The sequence below is a fragment of the Hibiscus syriacus genome, unplaced genomic scaffold, assembly GCF_006381635.1.
Source record: "Hibiscus syriacus cultivar Baekdansim isolate YM2019G1 unplaced genomic scaffold, ASM638163v2 tig00112114_pilon, whole genome shotgun sequence".
NCBI lineage: Eukaryota > Viridiplantae > Streptophyta > Magnoliopsida > Malvales > Malvaceae > Hibiscus > Hibiscus syriacus.
In genome coordinates, this window is record NW_024063255.1 from 1,667,062 (window position 1) to 1,683,876 (window position 16,815).

General features: G+C 33.5%; 2 protein-coding genes and 2 pseudogenes across 2 annotated transcripts; all 4 read right to left on the reverse strand.

The window, feature by feature from the left end:
• Window positions 1-1,454: 1,454 nt before the first annotated feature.
• Window positions 1,455-2,942, reverse strand: LOC120174598 (tropomyosin beta chain-like). The gene is made up of 3 exons (XM_039181396.1): window positions 2,771-2,942; window positions 2,121-2,295; window positions 1,455-2,052 (listed from the first exon to the last, which is right to left on the reverse strand). The coding sequence occupies exons 2-3, from the start codon at window positions 2,286-2,288 to the stop codon at window positions 1,606-1,608; spliced, it is 615 nt and encodes a 204-aa protein (XP_039037327.1). The 5' UTR covers window positions 2,289-2,295; window positions 2,771-2,942; the 3' UTR covers window positions 1,455-1,605.
• A 1,740-nt stretch (window positions 2,943-4,682) lies between these two features.
• Window positions 4,683-16,596, reverse strand: LOC120174549 (annotated as a pseudogene).
• Window positions 12,858-14,009, reverse strand: LOC120174550 (putative golgin subfamily A member 6-like protein 19). The gene is made up of 3 exons (XM_039181359.1): window positions 13,988-14,009; window positions 13,435-13,510; window positions 12,858-13,369 (listed from the first exon to the last, which is right to left on the reverse strand). The coding sequence occupies exons 2-3, from the start codon at window positions 13,501-13,503 to the stop codon at window positions 12,917-12,919; spliced, it is 522 nt and encodes a 173-aa protein (XP_039037290.1). The 5' UTR covers window positions 13,504-13,510; window positions 13,988-14,009; the 3' UTR covers window positions 12,858-12,916.
• LOC120174695 lies at window positions 15,265-16,470 on the reverse strand (annotated as a pseudogene).
• Window positions 16,597-16,815: the final 219 nt, after the last annotated feature.

Here is a 16,815-nt window from a genome sequence, read left to right on the forward strand (position 1 = left end):
ATTTCTTACATTTGGAAAGTTTTGCTTATTTTATGTCTTGAAAGGGCTTTTATTCATAAAAGTTCTTCACATATAAGCTCTTCTAATGGAAGAATCAATCATCGTTATGATTTGTTGGTCTCTAAGAAAAGCAAAGAGATAATGTGAATGATAATCAAAAGTATAAGGCTATTTACGTAGACAAATATATTAATCTATTCGTTCTCCCTCTATATGATAGTTTATTATTGATGTTCAATCGGATGTATAATGGTAATAAACGTCTGTGATAATTCACTTCTTCTGATATAGATGAAGAGTCAACGAATGATGGTGATGTAGGGTTATTGTAAAAATGCTTAGAGTAAATGGGTGTTCGGAAAAAGGAGTCTTGGAGAATGGAGACAAAATCTCATTTTAATGGGACCGACAAATATATCTTAAACATAAGGTATAAAGCTAAAAAATACCTCTAATATTTGACTAAATAATCATTCGGACACTTATTCTTTTTTTTATGGAGCAGTTTGACTCTCAACATTTCATTTTAAGGTAAAAAAGATCCCTAATTTTGGTGCAACTGTTTTGATGTCTAAAACGACATCGTTTTAACACCTAACTTTAGGAGTGTGTCGATTTTATCACTAAATTTTTAGACAACTTACTTTTTTTACATTACACTTTCTGACCAACATCGATAGATGACAACCAATCACTCTAATTAAATGAATTTGACACCTAAGTTCAGGGGTACGTGGTATTAGACATTTAAGGATGAATGGTAAAAGAGGGGTTTTTTTTTTGGTTTGATAAAAATGAATTTGGGTTAAAAATTTAGATATAATTTTTTTATTTAGACCAATTAAATGAGTTAATGGATACACTGATGTAAACATCATAATTTATTGGGCTCCGACCTCTATCATATTTAAGTCTAATAATGTCTCATTCGGTCTGCCTTTCTCCTAATTATTAGTTAGCTACTTTCCCACAAACATTAATTAGAATAAATTGGTATCATAATATTATAAATATTTACAATAAAATTTAGAACGATTCGACTTGAAAAAAAATTAAATAGAGTTTGAATTATAAAACATGACTATATCAACTCGACATTTTTTAACTCGACTCAACTTAATTAAATACTCACCCCCTTCATATGTATGTTTTGGGCTTTGATTCTAAATGAATCAAAATCGATGATTAAGATTAAAATAAATTTATTAATTTTTCATAAAAATTGAAAATATAATATTAATGTATAAAGTTCTAATCTAAATCATCTATTTAAAATCATCTATGATTATATTTGTATAGAATTAATGAGTCTATGATAATTTTATGTAAAAAAAAAGAGTTACGTGCTTACTAATAAAAATAAAGAATGCATTGCAATTAGTGAGAGTTAAGTGGAACAAGGGAGAGGTTCATAATAATGCCTGAGTTAAGTGGTAAAAGGAGATATTGCTATTCATTTTTCATCTACTCATCAAATTGTATCAACGGTAATCAATCCAACAGAACAGTATCAACGGTAACCAATTTAACAGTATAAAAGAAAGTAATCCAAAACAGTATAAAAGTATGTAATCTCACTCGTAACAATATCACCAGTATAAACATCTAGCGTCGCTCCATCTCTTTGTTCCTTTTTTCAAGTACTTCGGCACTCGCATTAAGAAGGTTTGTTACCTTTCTGACTTCTGCCCGGACTCGAAGAAGCTCCGACTCAGTTGTTGTAGCACGGTCCTCCGCAGCATCAGCTCGTTGTTCCGCAACATCAGCTCGCTGTTCCGCAGCATCAGCTCGCTGCTCCGCAGCACAAGCCATCTTAATCGCAGAACGACAACGTTTATCCGTATCACGAAAAGCCTCATTTATGGAAAGAATACGCTCCTCCAAAGAATGAATGCGCTCGTCCTTGGAACGAGAAAGCTCCACCATAGAACGAAGGCTCTCCTCTGCAATCTCTGCACGTGAATGAACTTCAGCTAATGTAGCATAAAACTTCTCATATGAAGGATCCATAACACCCACTGCTTTATCGTAGCGGAAGACACCAGCCTTGTGCTGCAAGAAAAACGACAAAATCAATTGATAGTTACTATAAAATACAAATATTAAAAAAAATTACTCACATCATCCGTGAAACTGGATTCATTCTGTTGGGGCCCAGTTTGATGCTCAGCCACTGCTAAGTCTATTTGATCATCTGCCAGCTCCATGTCATCATTGAATTCTCCAGCATTTACATCATGTTGGCCCTCGGTTGGTATCTCAGGCACTGTGCTCATAGAGTTAGACATCTTTACCCTGCATATTGTAATATCCATTTGGTAGGAGAAGTCAGGCAAACATCATACCATGTAATTGCAAGTGGATCCCATGGAAGCTTTAATTCAACCGAATATAATTAACAATATTACTTAATCACCCTACATTGTTTAGCTATTGCTTATTTAAACACTAGTTTTGAATTGAAATTTGATCATATTTCTAAATCATTCAATTTCAATGAATATAAATATTCATGCAATTATGGATGCCAAAACTCATTATTCAGTAGGTTCCACAATTACATTTTACACAGAGAAAAGGCTATATACATTTTACAGTGCAACTTAAATAGAATGGGAGAATAGATAAAACCACGGCTGGGAGAAGAGAGAAGATCCAAAATTCATTGATCCAAAGTTCAAAAGACCAAAAAAAATAGACCTAGCTTTTCCCACAATAAATCGAACAGGATTATGGAAATAAAAAAGCAAAAAAATCAACAATACCTGACCTGAGAAAGAATCGGAGTTGAAAACGAGCTCTAAGAACGTTGAAGGAGAACCCCGACAACCAGTTTCTATCGCCGTTCGCGAACGCCGACGAGCTGCGCTGCTTCGAGGGTTGTGGCTTTGTATTGGTGTAGAGAAAAACGAATAGAGGTACGCGAGGCAGGTTAGGGATTTGATCGGTTTTGAATGGGAATCGAATGCGAGTAGTAAGATTTTTATTAAATAAAGGGCTAAATGCATCCTAGCCCCTAAAATATGCTATTTGTACATAAATGCCAAAACACAAGGGTAAATTATATATTTAGTCCTTAAGTATTCTTATGGTTCGGTCACCTAGTTTGATTTGATTTATTTGTTAATTTTATAATATAAAATAATTTATTTATTCCTTTAATTTATTCAAATTAAGCTATCTGATTAGCTGGAAAATACAAAATTAAGTTACTTTATTGTTAACCTATGTACTAAAGAGATCTTTATCTACAGACTGATCTTTTTTCCTTAAAATGAAATGTTAGAGACTAAAATACTCTAAAAAAAATATGAATTAAAATAACTATTTAGTCAAACGTTAGATTTATTCTTTGTCATTGTACTTACACTTGACATAAATCCTTAAAAGAAAAATGAAGAATAAGAAATAACATATGTAGCATGCTCAGACTATTTACCTGTGAATTTATCCTTTCCATGGAAGATAGGAACTGGCCTCAATTAGTCCATCGTTTCATGAAGAAATAATGATGAATTTATGGGAAAAATCCTTTTTTGAAATCACAAATCAAAGTTCCATAGCATAGGGATTGAATTATAGGCTATAACTTTCCATGATATATGTATATTGTATATGAAAAAATATATGTGTATCATATATGGATATAAAAAGTCGTTTAAATTGAAATCAATTAGTATCGTAAAATTATAAATATTTATAATTAAATTTAAACAAAAACTCGAGTAACTCGACTCAAAATAAATTCAAATAAATCTTGAATTATAAAATATGACTCGCTAATTAGACTAACTATTTTTTTAACTCAATTCAACTTGATCAAATACTCACTCTTAATTATAAATGGAGCACTTCTATAATGAGATTTTATAATATTTAATTTGGATTAACCTGATTATGAATGAATAAAGTGACAGAATTTATTTATAATATATTATGGGTAAATTACACCAAATATCATTGAATTTTATTCACTAACTTTTTTTATATCACTAAACTTTTAATTTTGTCAATTATAACACTGAATTTTAATTTTACATTCAATTAGGTCTCTATATCGTTAAGTAATAGGATGATGGCATGGTTAATGATTTTTTACATGACTTGCCACATCAATACGACATCATTTTGGAGTAATTGTTTTGATGTTTAGACACTTAATTTTAGGGGTGTGTTGATTTTGCCACTGAAATTTTGAACTACATATTTTTTTGACACTGCACTTTCTAATAGCCACCCCTCATTACTTATCACCATTCGCAGTAAAATCAATATCAAAACGCTCACATTCATCTTTCTTTACCTATAATTACTTTTTTCACGAAACTTACTCAAAATTAATATTAGAATATATGAAAATTATGTGTGTTTGGGGTGATGAGGCCAATGAGGATTTGAGTTTTGAATTTTTTTTTAATTTTCATGACATAAAATATTATTAAATAAATCAGGTCATATTAATATATTACTAAAATAAGCCGTAGAGACCAAAACGGGAAGAACTCAAAAGTTGAATGATTAAATAAAAAACTTTAAAGCTTAATGATCAAAATAGATGTGAGAAAAAGTTAAATGGTGAAATTTAGTAATTTATCCATAAGATTAATTATCATTTTAAAAGTTCAAAGTTTTCATGAACAAGCTGATGGATATTCATGTACTACAATCTCTGAAATAAACTTTTACAGTGTGTAACGCAGTTGATATCGTCGAAGCCACTCCTCGCCCTTCTCGTATAAATCCGACATACAGAATGTTTGCTGTTGGAACTTCTAGTTTGCAGCATAAATTGAAGCACCACGCCATGCATCGAGAACGGGATCTAATGCTCTTACCACCTTAATCGGCGACCCACATGGTTGAAGCATCCGGACTCCGGCTTCCAATAGTTCATTTATACCGGGAAAGAGACTGCACCCACCAGTCATAAAAAGAACTGGTCAACCTATTCTCCAGTGCCTCAGCCTTGGATGGCAACCTTCTTATTGAGACCCTGGTCATCTCATCTAAACCCGCTTGATCTATCCCGACCAAGTTCGGGTGGAATAATATTTCACGACATAGGAACCTTTCGATCCCAAGCACAATTTGGAAGTCTTCCTTGGTGAGAGCACGAACAACTGGTGCCTCGGCGGTAGCCGGCTGTGAAGGTGTTGGTTCCGGTTTAGGAACAAATGTCGGATCTATCTCCTGCAGAAACAGAGAATGTAACGAATGATCCATCTTCAATAATCGGAAAATCTCAGATAGATCGACACATGCCAAGAGAAAGAAACTGACCTGGAGCCTAGAACAAGCACAGGCCAGCTCTGCTTCATCTTCATCAGCTCCATTTTCATCGTCAACGTTATCTTTTCCCATTAGTTTGTAAAGTTGCCAATCTTCGTCTCTGGCACCGAAAGTATCCTCACCATGACCTCGGTCAAAAGCTGCAGTAGTCAAGAGGCGCATTCTTTCCCTCTGAGCTGCATTCAATCTTTCTCCACGCCCGACGCCCCCGGACACACTACTTCCATTAGTATCACCCCCGTTTGTCTCGAGTTTTTCCGCTGTTCAACCTTCTCACGCAATTCTTTGTATTTAGAGTGCATCTCTTCGAGATAAAGTTGAGGGTTCTCCCTGTAAAAAGATAAAGCAATGAAGAAGACTTAAGTATCAATCAGATTAAATGTAAACTCGCAATATGATGGGACCACCTTTTTCTCGTTAAATTTAAATGTGAAAATGGTAAAGACAAAAATCTGTGTTCGAGGCATACAAACGTCTTTCTTCATCTAGCTGGGTTTTCCTTTCTCGTTCTAGTTCTTCTTCGAAACGTTTCTGTTTAGCTAGCTGCCGGCCCTCTGTCGTGGTTTTAAGAAATATCTGCCTCTTATTTTCCTTGAGCTGTCACAGTAAATCAACCAACAAATCATTTGCCTTCGACTAAAAAAATACCATCAATGACAAGAAAGCAATGCATATTAGATATTTGCTGTTAAAGGTTTAGGTACCTGCTCGGGGGTAAGCATATTATCAGGAACGTTTACAAGAGGATATTTCTCGCTCATAGAAGATTCCGTCTTCTCCTCATTTTCAGCTTGTTCGGGCTTTGGTTCACCTTTTGCTTTTCTTAACGACTGTATCACCTTCGTAAGCGTTGATTCTATTTCCTGTTTAGAAGTATAACCGGTTTCCGAAAGGAAAAAAGGAATTTCTTCCTCTTGAATTTGTCCGAGTTGTTGCAAGAGAAATTCTAACCCATGCAATTGATTTTCTAGTTCGTTTATTCTAGACGACCTCTTCGCTTCAGCCATTTCTCTCAATCTTTGTCCTTGCCTTTCCCTTATAGCAGCTTTTCTTGCTATCTCTTCTTCCGAAGGAGGTTCTTCGATTGGTGGTGGAACCCATGGAAGCTGCCAACACCTGGTTTTATCTTCCGCTTCCTTGCCACCTTTCTGTTACAGTATTTGACCTTTAAGGAGTTGAAAAGACAGCGGAAGGGGAAAAAAACGTAATTCAATTACCTGAAATAATCGAGCTTCTAAGGCATAATTGGGTGCAATATAGCAGTGTTCCATCTTCAAATCTTCGACCTTTTCCCACGTAAATCTAGCCCTATTATAAGCATTTAAAAAACATTAGAAAATGTCTATCCAAGCAGGTCACGATTCAGACTATTCATGGATTTATACTCACATGTGATGAGGATACTTAAGTGAAAGAAGTTGCTTCAAATAGTCGGTGACATAGAATCCACCAATGTTAGTTTGGCAGCATCCTTTGTAAACCGGCTCCCCATTAACAAACTGTGTTCAAACAAATGCCATTATAATCTGAACTTCAACGTGCTTGCTTCGTCTTGGTCAAATTTAATATTTATTGCCTCAATCATATTTCGTAAATTCCTATTCTAAAGTTCTATTACAAGATCTATCTTCCTTTGCCAACCACGTAACAGACCGAAGGTTCATCGAAGGAACATAAGGAGACGTTAATGTTGAAAAGTTTTCATGACACTAACATAAAACGAGACATTTTTAAGGAAAAATTCGAATAGAAACTTAGAACATGCTTCAAACCTAAATAATGACCACCTCAACTTTGCAAATCTAGGCACCGAGGTAAACTACGAAGTCAAGGTAACATACGGGAATGACATGAGTAGTGGTGAATCCAGGACAGATAGCTAGACCGTCTTTCTCACAAAGCCCATGCAGTTGATTATACTTATAGCTGAAAACAGCATCAACACCAAATGCTGAAATCTCAAACAGAGAAATCAAACATCAGAGATCATATAAATACAGAACAAATAGTTTCATGTATTAAAAGATACGGAATAAAAAAAACGTGGCAAGTATTAATTCAAATGAAATTCCATAACTTATTTTGAAGAAATTTGAGCCTTACTCGTGGATGCAGGACAATGTATCACTCAGATAAAACAAGTGAGCCTAATATGTGATGTTAAAATGAGTGCTTTATACCTACAGATGGAACCCCGTAAGTCTCAAAAAGAAGTTCAGCCATTTTACTGCGGGAATAAACCGGGTTGCAGACATTCCGTGATCAAGATAGGATGATCGATCTGCGGATCGAGGACCGGCGCGACTGCAATCAAAATATCTCAATAAAGCAGTGTCATGGTCACCAACAATTGTCACAGTTTCCCCTGCATTAACCCAAATCCCAAAAATTAATTTTTTAACCCTAGTTCATACCTTTTCTTTTCCTTTCTGAAGAATGAGAAGCAAAATACCGGTGGATTTACGGCGTGGTCTTTGAACAATGTTACGGAAAACAACCCGCGGCTCAGTCTCTCCAGCCCAACTGCAAAAATAGAGAGAGAGAGAGAAAAAAGTCGATAAGTTATTGTTTTCTAATGGGTAAAAGACGAAGAGTTAGGGGATTTATAGAGAAAGGTTAAAGTAAAGTACCCAATTCGAAAATAGGAAGCGCCATTGTCGATGACGACGGGAGTGGAAGAAGGGAATCGATTGTAATCCGTTTGCCTCTGAATTTTCGAAATGAATGGCATGCTTTTTGATTTAGGGTTTCTATTGGACTGAAACGGTGAGTGAGAGTTGAGAGGGGAGAAGGGGTCTTCTGGAACCGAATGAAGAACTGAAAAGCATCATTTTTTTAGGTTTTATATTTTAATATTCAGCAACTAAAATGACACCGGCAATAGCTCAGTTGTGAGAGCTTCAGACTGAATATTTAGAGATTATGTGTTCGATCCACGTTCAACGCATGTTTTTTGTTTTTTTGGGCAGTCATATATGGGTAAAATCAGCTCAATAATCTAAGCGTATTATTTGAAATCTATGATATTTATTACAGTGTACGTGATAATTATCACGTCGGCGTGATAAGTTTTATAAAATATATTAAAAATTAAAACTAATCATATGATATGGAACAAAATTGTATGGAACATGTCACGCCGATATGATGAGTTTCACTTGCATTGTAATAAATGCTGTAAATTCCAAATAATTTCCGAGTAACCCTATTGAGCTAAATAATTTACCTGCTTGGATTATTGGGCTGATTTTGTCTCAATATGACTAAGATATATGGGCCATAAACAACAGAACCTACTGGCCCACTGCAATTAATTAAGTTCTAAATTAGACATTTTTATTATATTATTATTTAAAAAATTTCTTTTTTCAAATTATTTATTATTGAATTTCTTTGCTATTTGCGAGGCATCAGCATGCTCAAGTTACATATAAAAATAATTTATCAGAAATTTTTTGAATTTTAAATTAAACATAAAATATAATATTATGTTTTGGTTGAATTGATATTCGAGTAAATCATACATTAATTTAATTATAAAATATCATTATTTAAATAATAATTAATATCATCATAGTATCTTTTTATACCAACAATAAGTTGATCTAGTGAGATGAGGCATTAGATCCCTTAAACAATATCAGGTGTCCGAATTATGACGTTTGTGAATGGAACAAATTGAGTTGAGAGGGTCGTCCTTGCCTCTGCAGTATTCGATCCGGATTAACTGATCAATAGAATAATTATACCAAAAAGATATTTATCTTTTATATAATTATTAAATAAAACATCTAAAAACACCACTTAATACAAGACTAATGAATAAATAATTTACTACATTTATTTTATTAAATAAAATTTTATAAATTATTAGAATACTTACTTTAGCCTAATAACAAAATATATATTTTATTCCTTAAAAAATAAAATAAACTTTATTTTTATAATAAAATTTTACAATATTTAATTTAAATTAAATCATCGACAAATAAAATATTAAGAATTATTTCAATCAAATCATGGCCTACCTAATGTAGTCAAGAAAGTAGCAATAATCTCAATTCCAATTTCCAAAATTGAAAGTTCTCCACTTTTCAAGTCATCGGAGGACCACTTTACTTAAAACTAACTCTAATTCTACGCCTAGTCCATTCACTCTCTATACTTTTAAATTTTAGTACTTTCTCTTTTAATTTAATGATTTAGTCTTTCTAGCCTAGAAGTGTTCATAGGTTATATGTGGTATTAATATATTTCATGTTGTCCAAGTCCAATTAGACTCAAATTATATGCCTAAAATTTTGTCCAAACTTACTTGCATTTATAAATAGATTAGTATTTGACGATATTAAAAATAATTCCAAAAATATTTTTCAATAATAATAATTTGTAAATAGCTAATATAATTTTTAAAAAAATGTTAAGCAAATTATCCAAACTTTAATTTTAAATCAAACAAGTAAAAGGATTGAATTTCAAGAGTTTAAAGAATATAGGGGCTAATGATGAAATTAAAACTTGAAAATAATCCAACCAAAACGTCACCTTTCACTCTATCAGCATTATATGGCCACATATAATTTTTTAGTTTCTTAGTTCCTTGCACTGTACGTTTGAAATCTTCATCTTCCATAGGAAGGGAAGCCAACACCCACCTAATCTCTCTTACAAAATACCTTCAAATGAAAAGCTTTGTTTTCATGGAGATTTATGAATAAGAAGAAGGCTACATGACTCCGAGGTGGCGGATGCCGTCGTGTCCGCCAACACCAAAACTGAAACAAGTGGTTTACATGAAGAGGCAGCCGTCGAGGAATAGGTTCTTCCAGCCACCTGACTTTGAAGCTTTCATTTTAATTATGACTCCAGAAAAAAATATTGTGTTTGAATGCAGAAACGATTGTCGTTTTAAGGTTATTTTGCTAAATTAAACTTTGTATACATATGTTCGATAATCATATGAGATTTTGATTATATCTAAGATCGAGTCGTATAAAATTTTCTTTTGTAATAAGATTCGAACTCGAAATTTGAAAGGTGGGTATACGTTATGCTATTGTACTTTAGGTTTTCACGTATTTATTTTTGGGGTTTCAAACGTTAGTTGAAACAGGAGACTTGGAAGAATTTTGTGATTATTTTGGTATATTGGACTGGGTATGTGATAAAATTTCAAGTTCCCTTAAGTTTGTAGTAGTTTAATGATTAAAAATGATAAATTTCATTATTAAGATCTATTAATTGTTCGAGTGATTAAGGATAGGATCAAATATAAACATTTACCTTAAAAATGTAATATCACATCGGTTAATAAAAATATATAAATTATCTAGAAAAATAGTTTGATTACTTCATGTAATTATTGTGATAATGTTATTTTTATCTATTATTTTGAGTTTAACTTAATCAAAAAATTAAGATAATAAATTTCCTTTTTGGGTTGGGTAAAAATGAATTTGGGTTAAAAAATTTGAGTTTTCAAAACTTCTATTTTAGCTCAATTAAATGAGTTAATGGCTACTTTTATATAACATCATAATTCATTGGGCTTTGACCCACTCTTAAAATTTCAATATAAACCCTTAGTGTGACTCTCTCTCTCTTTGTTCATTTTTTAAAATAAATTTTTTATTTAGACCAATTAAATGAGCTAATGGATACGTCGATGTAAACATCATAATTCATTGGGCTCTACCTCTATCATATTGAAGCTTAATAACGTCTCATTCGATCTACCTTCTCCTAATTATTAGTTAGCTACTTTCTTAAGCCCAAACATTAATTAGAATCAGTTGATATCATAATACTATAAATATTTACAATAGAATTTAGAATGACTCGACTTGATAACCTAAACTCGAAATTGGCTATTCCTTCCTCATTTTAACCTCTCTATTTTTGCTTAAAAAAAAAGTTCTCTCTTTCTCTCTTTTATTCCCACCGATAAAGATGAAACGTTACCTCAATGGCCACTGTAAATCTGTAGTTTCGATGAAGGTAAACATCTCAAAAATGCAAATAAAGTTTGAATTATAAAACATGATTCATCAACTCAATCAACTCGACTCGATTAAATACACACCCCTCCCGATGTGTGTTTAGGGCTTTGATTCTGAATGAATCAAAATAGATGATTAAGATTAAATAAATTTATTATTTTCATGAAAATTGAAAAATATAATATTAATGTAAGGAGGGGGCTGATCTGATTCATTGTGGGTGGGCAGAACTTCCGCGTTGTACTTGGGATTGCCGTAGGTCATCCCAAGAACTCTAAGTCTCTATGGCAACCCATTTTGGATAAAGTCAAAAGTCGGCTCCAAAGTTGGAAAGGTAAATTGCTTTCTTTTGGTGGGAGGTTAACCCTCATTAAATCTGTCCTAGTTAATTTGCATGTATATTACATTCTATTTTTTCTACGCCCAAGTCAATTGTTGATAAGATTAACAGTCTTATAGCGAATTTCGTTTGGAATGCTAAATCTGATAGGAGTATTCATTGGATTAAGTGGGATAATATTTGTAAACCAAAATCTTACGGGGGCTGGGCTTTTGATGTTCAAATCAGGAACCGATCATTTCTTAATAAATGGATTTGGAGGTTTAGTGTTGAAAGTGATAGTTTATGGAGGAAAGTTGTGATTGCTAAGTATAAATATGATCAGAATGCTATTATTCCTTCAGCTGTTAATGTTAAAAAGTCTTCATGGGTGTGGCGAAATATTGTGAACTCATCTGGGTCTTCGGAGTCTGCTTTTCATGCTGATTTGAGGTGTATTATGGGTAATGAGAATAATATTGATTTCTGTTCGGATTGTTGGACATAATTCATTTCTCTTAAATCTTCTTTTCCGAGAATTTTCAGTCTAGCGGCTATCAAATGCAAATAAATATTTACAATAGAATTTAGAATGACTCGACTTGATAACCTAAACTCGAAATTGGCTATTCCTTCCTCATTTTAACCTCTCTATTTTTGCTTAAAAAAAAGTTCTCTCTTTCTCTCTTTTATTCCCACCGATAAAGATGAAACGTTACCTCAATGGACACTGTAAATCTGTAGTTTCGATGAAGGTAAACACCTCAAAAATGCAAAATAAAGTTTGAATTATAAAACATGATTCATCAACTCAATCAACTCGACTCGATTAAATACACACCCCTCCCTATGTGTTTAGGGCTTTGATTCTAAATGAATCAAAATAGATGATTAAGATTAAAATAAATTTATTAATTTTCATGAAAATTGAAAAATATAATATTAATGTATAAAGTTTCAATCTAAATCATCTATGATTATATTTATATAGAATTATTGAGTTTACGATAATTTATGTAAAGAAAGAGTTACGTGCTTACCTAACAAAAATAAAGAATGCATTGCAATTAGTGACGGAGTGAAGTGAAACAAGAGAGAGGTTCATAATCATGCTTGAGTTAAGTGGGAAAAAAATGAGATATTGCTCTTAATTTTTCATCTACTCACCAACAGTATCAACGTTAAGCAATCCCCAAACAGTATAAAAAATAAACAATCCACAAACAATATTAAAAGTAAGCAATCCACCAGTAATAATATCAACAATATAAACACCTATCGTCGCTCCCTCTCTCCGTTCATTTTTAAATTACTTGGGCTCTCGCATTAAAAAAAGTGTTGCCTTTCCGACTTTTGCCTGCACCTGAAGAAGCTCTGAATCAATTGTTTTAACAAGCTCCTCCGCAGAACGAGCATGCTCCTCCGCAGAACGAGCACGTTCCTCCGCAGAACGAGCACGCTCCTCCGCAGAACGAGCAAGCTCCACTGTGGAACGAGCAAGCTCCTCTGTGGAACGAAGACACTCCTCTGTGGAACGAAGACGCTCCTCAAAAGAACGATAAAGCTCATCCGCGGATCGAAGAAGCGTCTCCAAAGAACAAAGACTTTCCTCCAGAGAACGAAGACGCCCCTCCAAAGAACGAGGACGCTTCTTAGCAGAGACTGCGCGTGACTCAACTTCAGCTAATTCAATATAAAACTTCTGAAATGAAACACCCATAACATCCATTGCATTAGCATAGCGGGAGACACCAGCAGAGAACTTCAAGAAACCAAGAAATCAGTTGATAAGTACTATAAAATACAAATATTAAAAAAATTACTCACCTCCTCCATGCAATTGGATTCCACAACACTTCCATTCCATGCTCGGACTATTCTCTTAGTGCTAGACATCTTTGCGCTGCATTTTGTAATAACCATTCGGTAGTGTATATAAGAGAGAATTCAGACAAACATCATACCATGTAATTGCAAGTGGATCCCATGGAAGCTTTAATTCAACCGATATAATTAACAATATTACTGAATCACCCTACATGTTTAGCTATTGCTTATTTAAACACAGGTTTTGAATTTAAAATTGATCATATTTCTAAATCATTCATTTCAATGAATATACATATTCATGCAATTTTTGATGCCAAAACTCATTATTCAGTAGGTTCCACAATTACATTTTACACAGAGAAAAGGCTATATACATTTTACAGTGTAACTGAAATAGAATGGAGAATAGATAAAACCACGGCTGGGAGAAGAGAGAAGATCCAAAATCATTGATCCAAGTTCAAAAGACCAAAAAAAAAAATAGACCTAGCTTTTCCCACATAAATCGAACATGATTATGGAAATAAAAAAAGCAAAAATTCAACAATACCTGACCTGAGAAAGAATCGGAGTTGAAACGAGCTCTAAGAACGTTGAAGGAGAACCCAGACAACCGGTTTCTATCTCCGTTTACGAACGCCGACGAGCTGCGCTGCTTGGAGGGTTGTGGCTTTGTATTGGTGTAGAGAAAACGAATAGAGGTACGCGAGGCAGGTTAGGGATTTGATCTTTTTGAATGGGAATGGAATACGAGTAGTAAGATTTTATTAAATAAAGGGTTAAATGCACCATAGCCCCTAAAGTATACTTTTTGTATGGAAATGCCAAAACACTAGGTAAATTATATATTAGTCATATAATATTCTTATGGTTCCGTTTTGATCACCTAACTATTTGTTTTTTCTCGAAATCATCACAAAACTTAAGTTTTGTTCCATTTTGATAACCTAATTTGATTGATTTATTTTTAATCTATAAATATAAGAATTCATTTATTCCTTTAAACTATTCAAATTAAGCTATGTGAGTATCTATAAATTACAAAATTAAGTTACTTTATTGTTAACCTATGTACTAAAATGTATTCGTAGATGATTAGTAAATAATATTCCTACAAAATGTAACTTAATTGTCGACTTAAACATATACAAATACTGGCCTTAAAAATTAAGAAAAAGAAAAAGAAAAATTGAGCAAAGTCGGTCCTCTTTGAAAAAATCATCAATAGAGGATTACTTTGAAAATAATCGTCGGCAGTTGTGGACAAACTTTGTTATAATTTTTAAACCAAAATATAAAAATGAAAGTATAAGGACTAAATAAGAATTTTTTGGAAATCGACTTAACTAAATTATTTTTTGGCTATCTTTCTTAAAATTACCGTTTGTAGCCAATTTTTTATAAAATTTCATTTTAGTCTATATATTTTTAACTTCCTTTCAGTTTGGTTCTAAAAATGCAAAGAAGGAGCAAAGTCGCTGACAGCTACTGCTTACTTCTCAAATTCGATTTCAGTTGCCGATGACTTTGCCTGCTTTGTAAAAACAACATATTTCCTTAATTAATTAGCTTCCATTCTCAAATCCCTAATTATTTTAGCATTCGTTTTCCTCTTAACTTTGCCAAATTTAAAGTTTCTTTGTCCAATATACAAGCCCATGAACGAACCCTGATCTTACTGGACTCAGTCCCAAGCTGCCATACTATCTGCCCAAAGCTTTATGGCAGCATGATGTAGTCCATGCAGGAGCATCCAAACTCTGAGTGAAAGTTCATTTTTTGTTTTACCTTGAATTCCTTGTAAGTTTGGTCTACTTCTTAACAACATTAATCCTCAACAAGTTGTCCTGTTTTCCTCATTTGGCAATCAGTTCTTAAACTGCATTGGAACTATATTTGGATATCTGTAGGAATGTATACACATTAAGGATATATACTCGTATCTGAAAATTATATTCAGTTTGAGTAACATAGGGTAAGAATGCGTAACTAGATGAATCAAGGGTACCCTGAAGTTATGCTTCAAAGGGCATATATTGCTCTGATTTCTATCTGGTTAAGTTTATGCTGGAAAAGGAGGAGAGTTTATCTGCATGATCTTATTTGTATAAATTGTAAACATCATACATTAGAACACAAAGTTGTTTACTATTGGAATTGAAATAAGAACATACATAAAACATTCATCATAAGAATCATGCATGGTACAAAACTTTTCCCATGTGGAAACAAGGTTCTTACATTAAAGAACCTAACTGTTCCCAGTTTGAAGGCACCCCGTGTTTCCCATGCATGGATCGGATCCTCTACAAGGGGTTCGAACTCGGGTCCTTCGATGTTTATTTCGAAAGGAAATTGGTAGAAACCGGAAACAAATTTTTGATCTTCCTCCCATTTGAATAAAGATTGAGCTGAGTCTTCACACAGTTCACTATGGAGATCTTGATTTCCAGTTATAAATCCTTGAGGATTAGCCAGTGGTAGCTTGTTCATCTTGAAATAGAGTGTGTTCATAATTTCATCCATGGAAACAAATTGCATCTCATCATCTGGGTACTTTCCTGCTAGGAGATTCCCATTGCTGGGAATCTCAACAGCATGATTTGCCATTTGGTTAATGTGAACTTCAATCTCCTCTGGTAGGCTGGCAACCTGCAAATAGGTGAAGTATTTAGCATGATTTCGTGCACGCGTATCGACTACGTTGCTCGGACTTTTCATTTTACTTTATGAGTGATAGAGTATTAAAGAGGGAACCTGTTGTTGAAGGGAAAAGATATGAGCAACACATCCGAAAACAGGGTCCCGGATTCGAGCCAGTGCTTCGTAGGATATGGTACGACCGCATCGCTTCGATTATGTACAGGTAAGTGTAATAACAGCTTTGAAACATTGCTGGCACCAAACACCTTGTGCACTGCAGCAAAGTAATTTGCAGCGTCATCGTAGCAAAAGTAAGTGCAAAACACATTCATTACTGCATTTTCTCCTCAGGAATTTGCATGTTCCACATGAAGATCCAAGCCCTGTCATTTTCCCAAGCTTTTTATACCTTAGATTGTGTCAATGATATATACTTATATACATACTTGTTTTGTTTAGGAATAAGAATTACAAAGATCTGCTCTTTATGATCATTTTAAAGGGCATGAACTTGGTTGAATACAAGGGATACTATTTTTAACTTAAGCTAAAATGGCTTGTGCTTTTTGGGTTCATTTCTTACATTGAAAGTTTGCTTATTTTATGTCTTGAAAGGGCTTTTATTAAAAGTTCTTCACATATAAGCTCTTCTAATGGAAGAATCAATCATCGTTATGATTTGTTGGTCTCTAAGAAAAGCAAAGAGATAATGTGAATGATAATCAAAAGATAAGG

What these genes read in the sequence shown, in the direction of transcription:
- LOC120174598 (XM_039181396.1), bottom strand. Translation starts at nt 2,288, where the DNA reads ATGTCTAACTCTATGAGCACAGTGCCTGAGATACCAACCGAGGGCCAA. An exon ending in AATCCAGTTTCACGGATGAT is followed by an intron (nt 2,053 to 2,120) that starts GTGAGTAATTTT and finishes TTTTTCTTGCAG; the next exon opens with CACAAGGCTGGTGTCTTCCG.
- LOC120174550 (XM_039181359.1), bottom strand. Translation starts at nt 13,503, where the DNA reads ATGTCTAGCACTAAGAGAATAGTCCGAGCATGGAATGGAAGTGTTGTG. An exon ending in AATCCAATTGCATGGAGGAG is followed by an intron (nt 13,370 to 13,434) that starts GTGAGTAATTTT and finishes GGTTTCTTGAAG; the next exon opens with TTCTCTGCTGGTGTCTCCCG.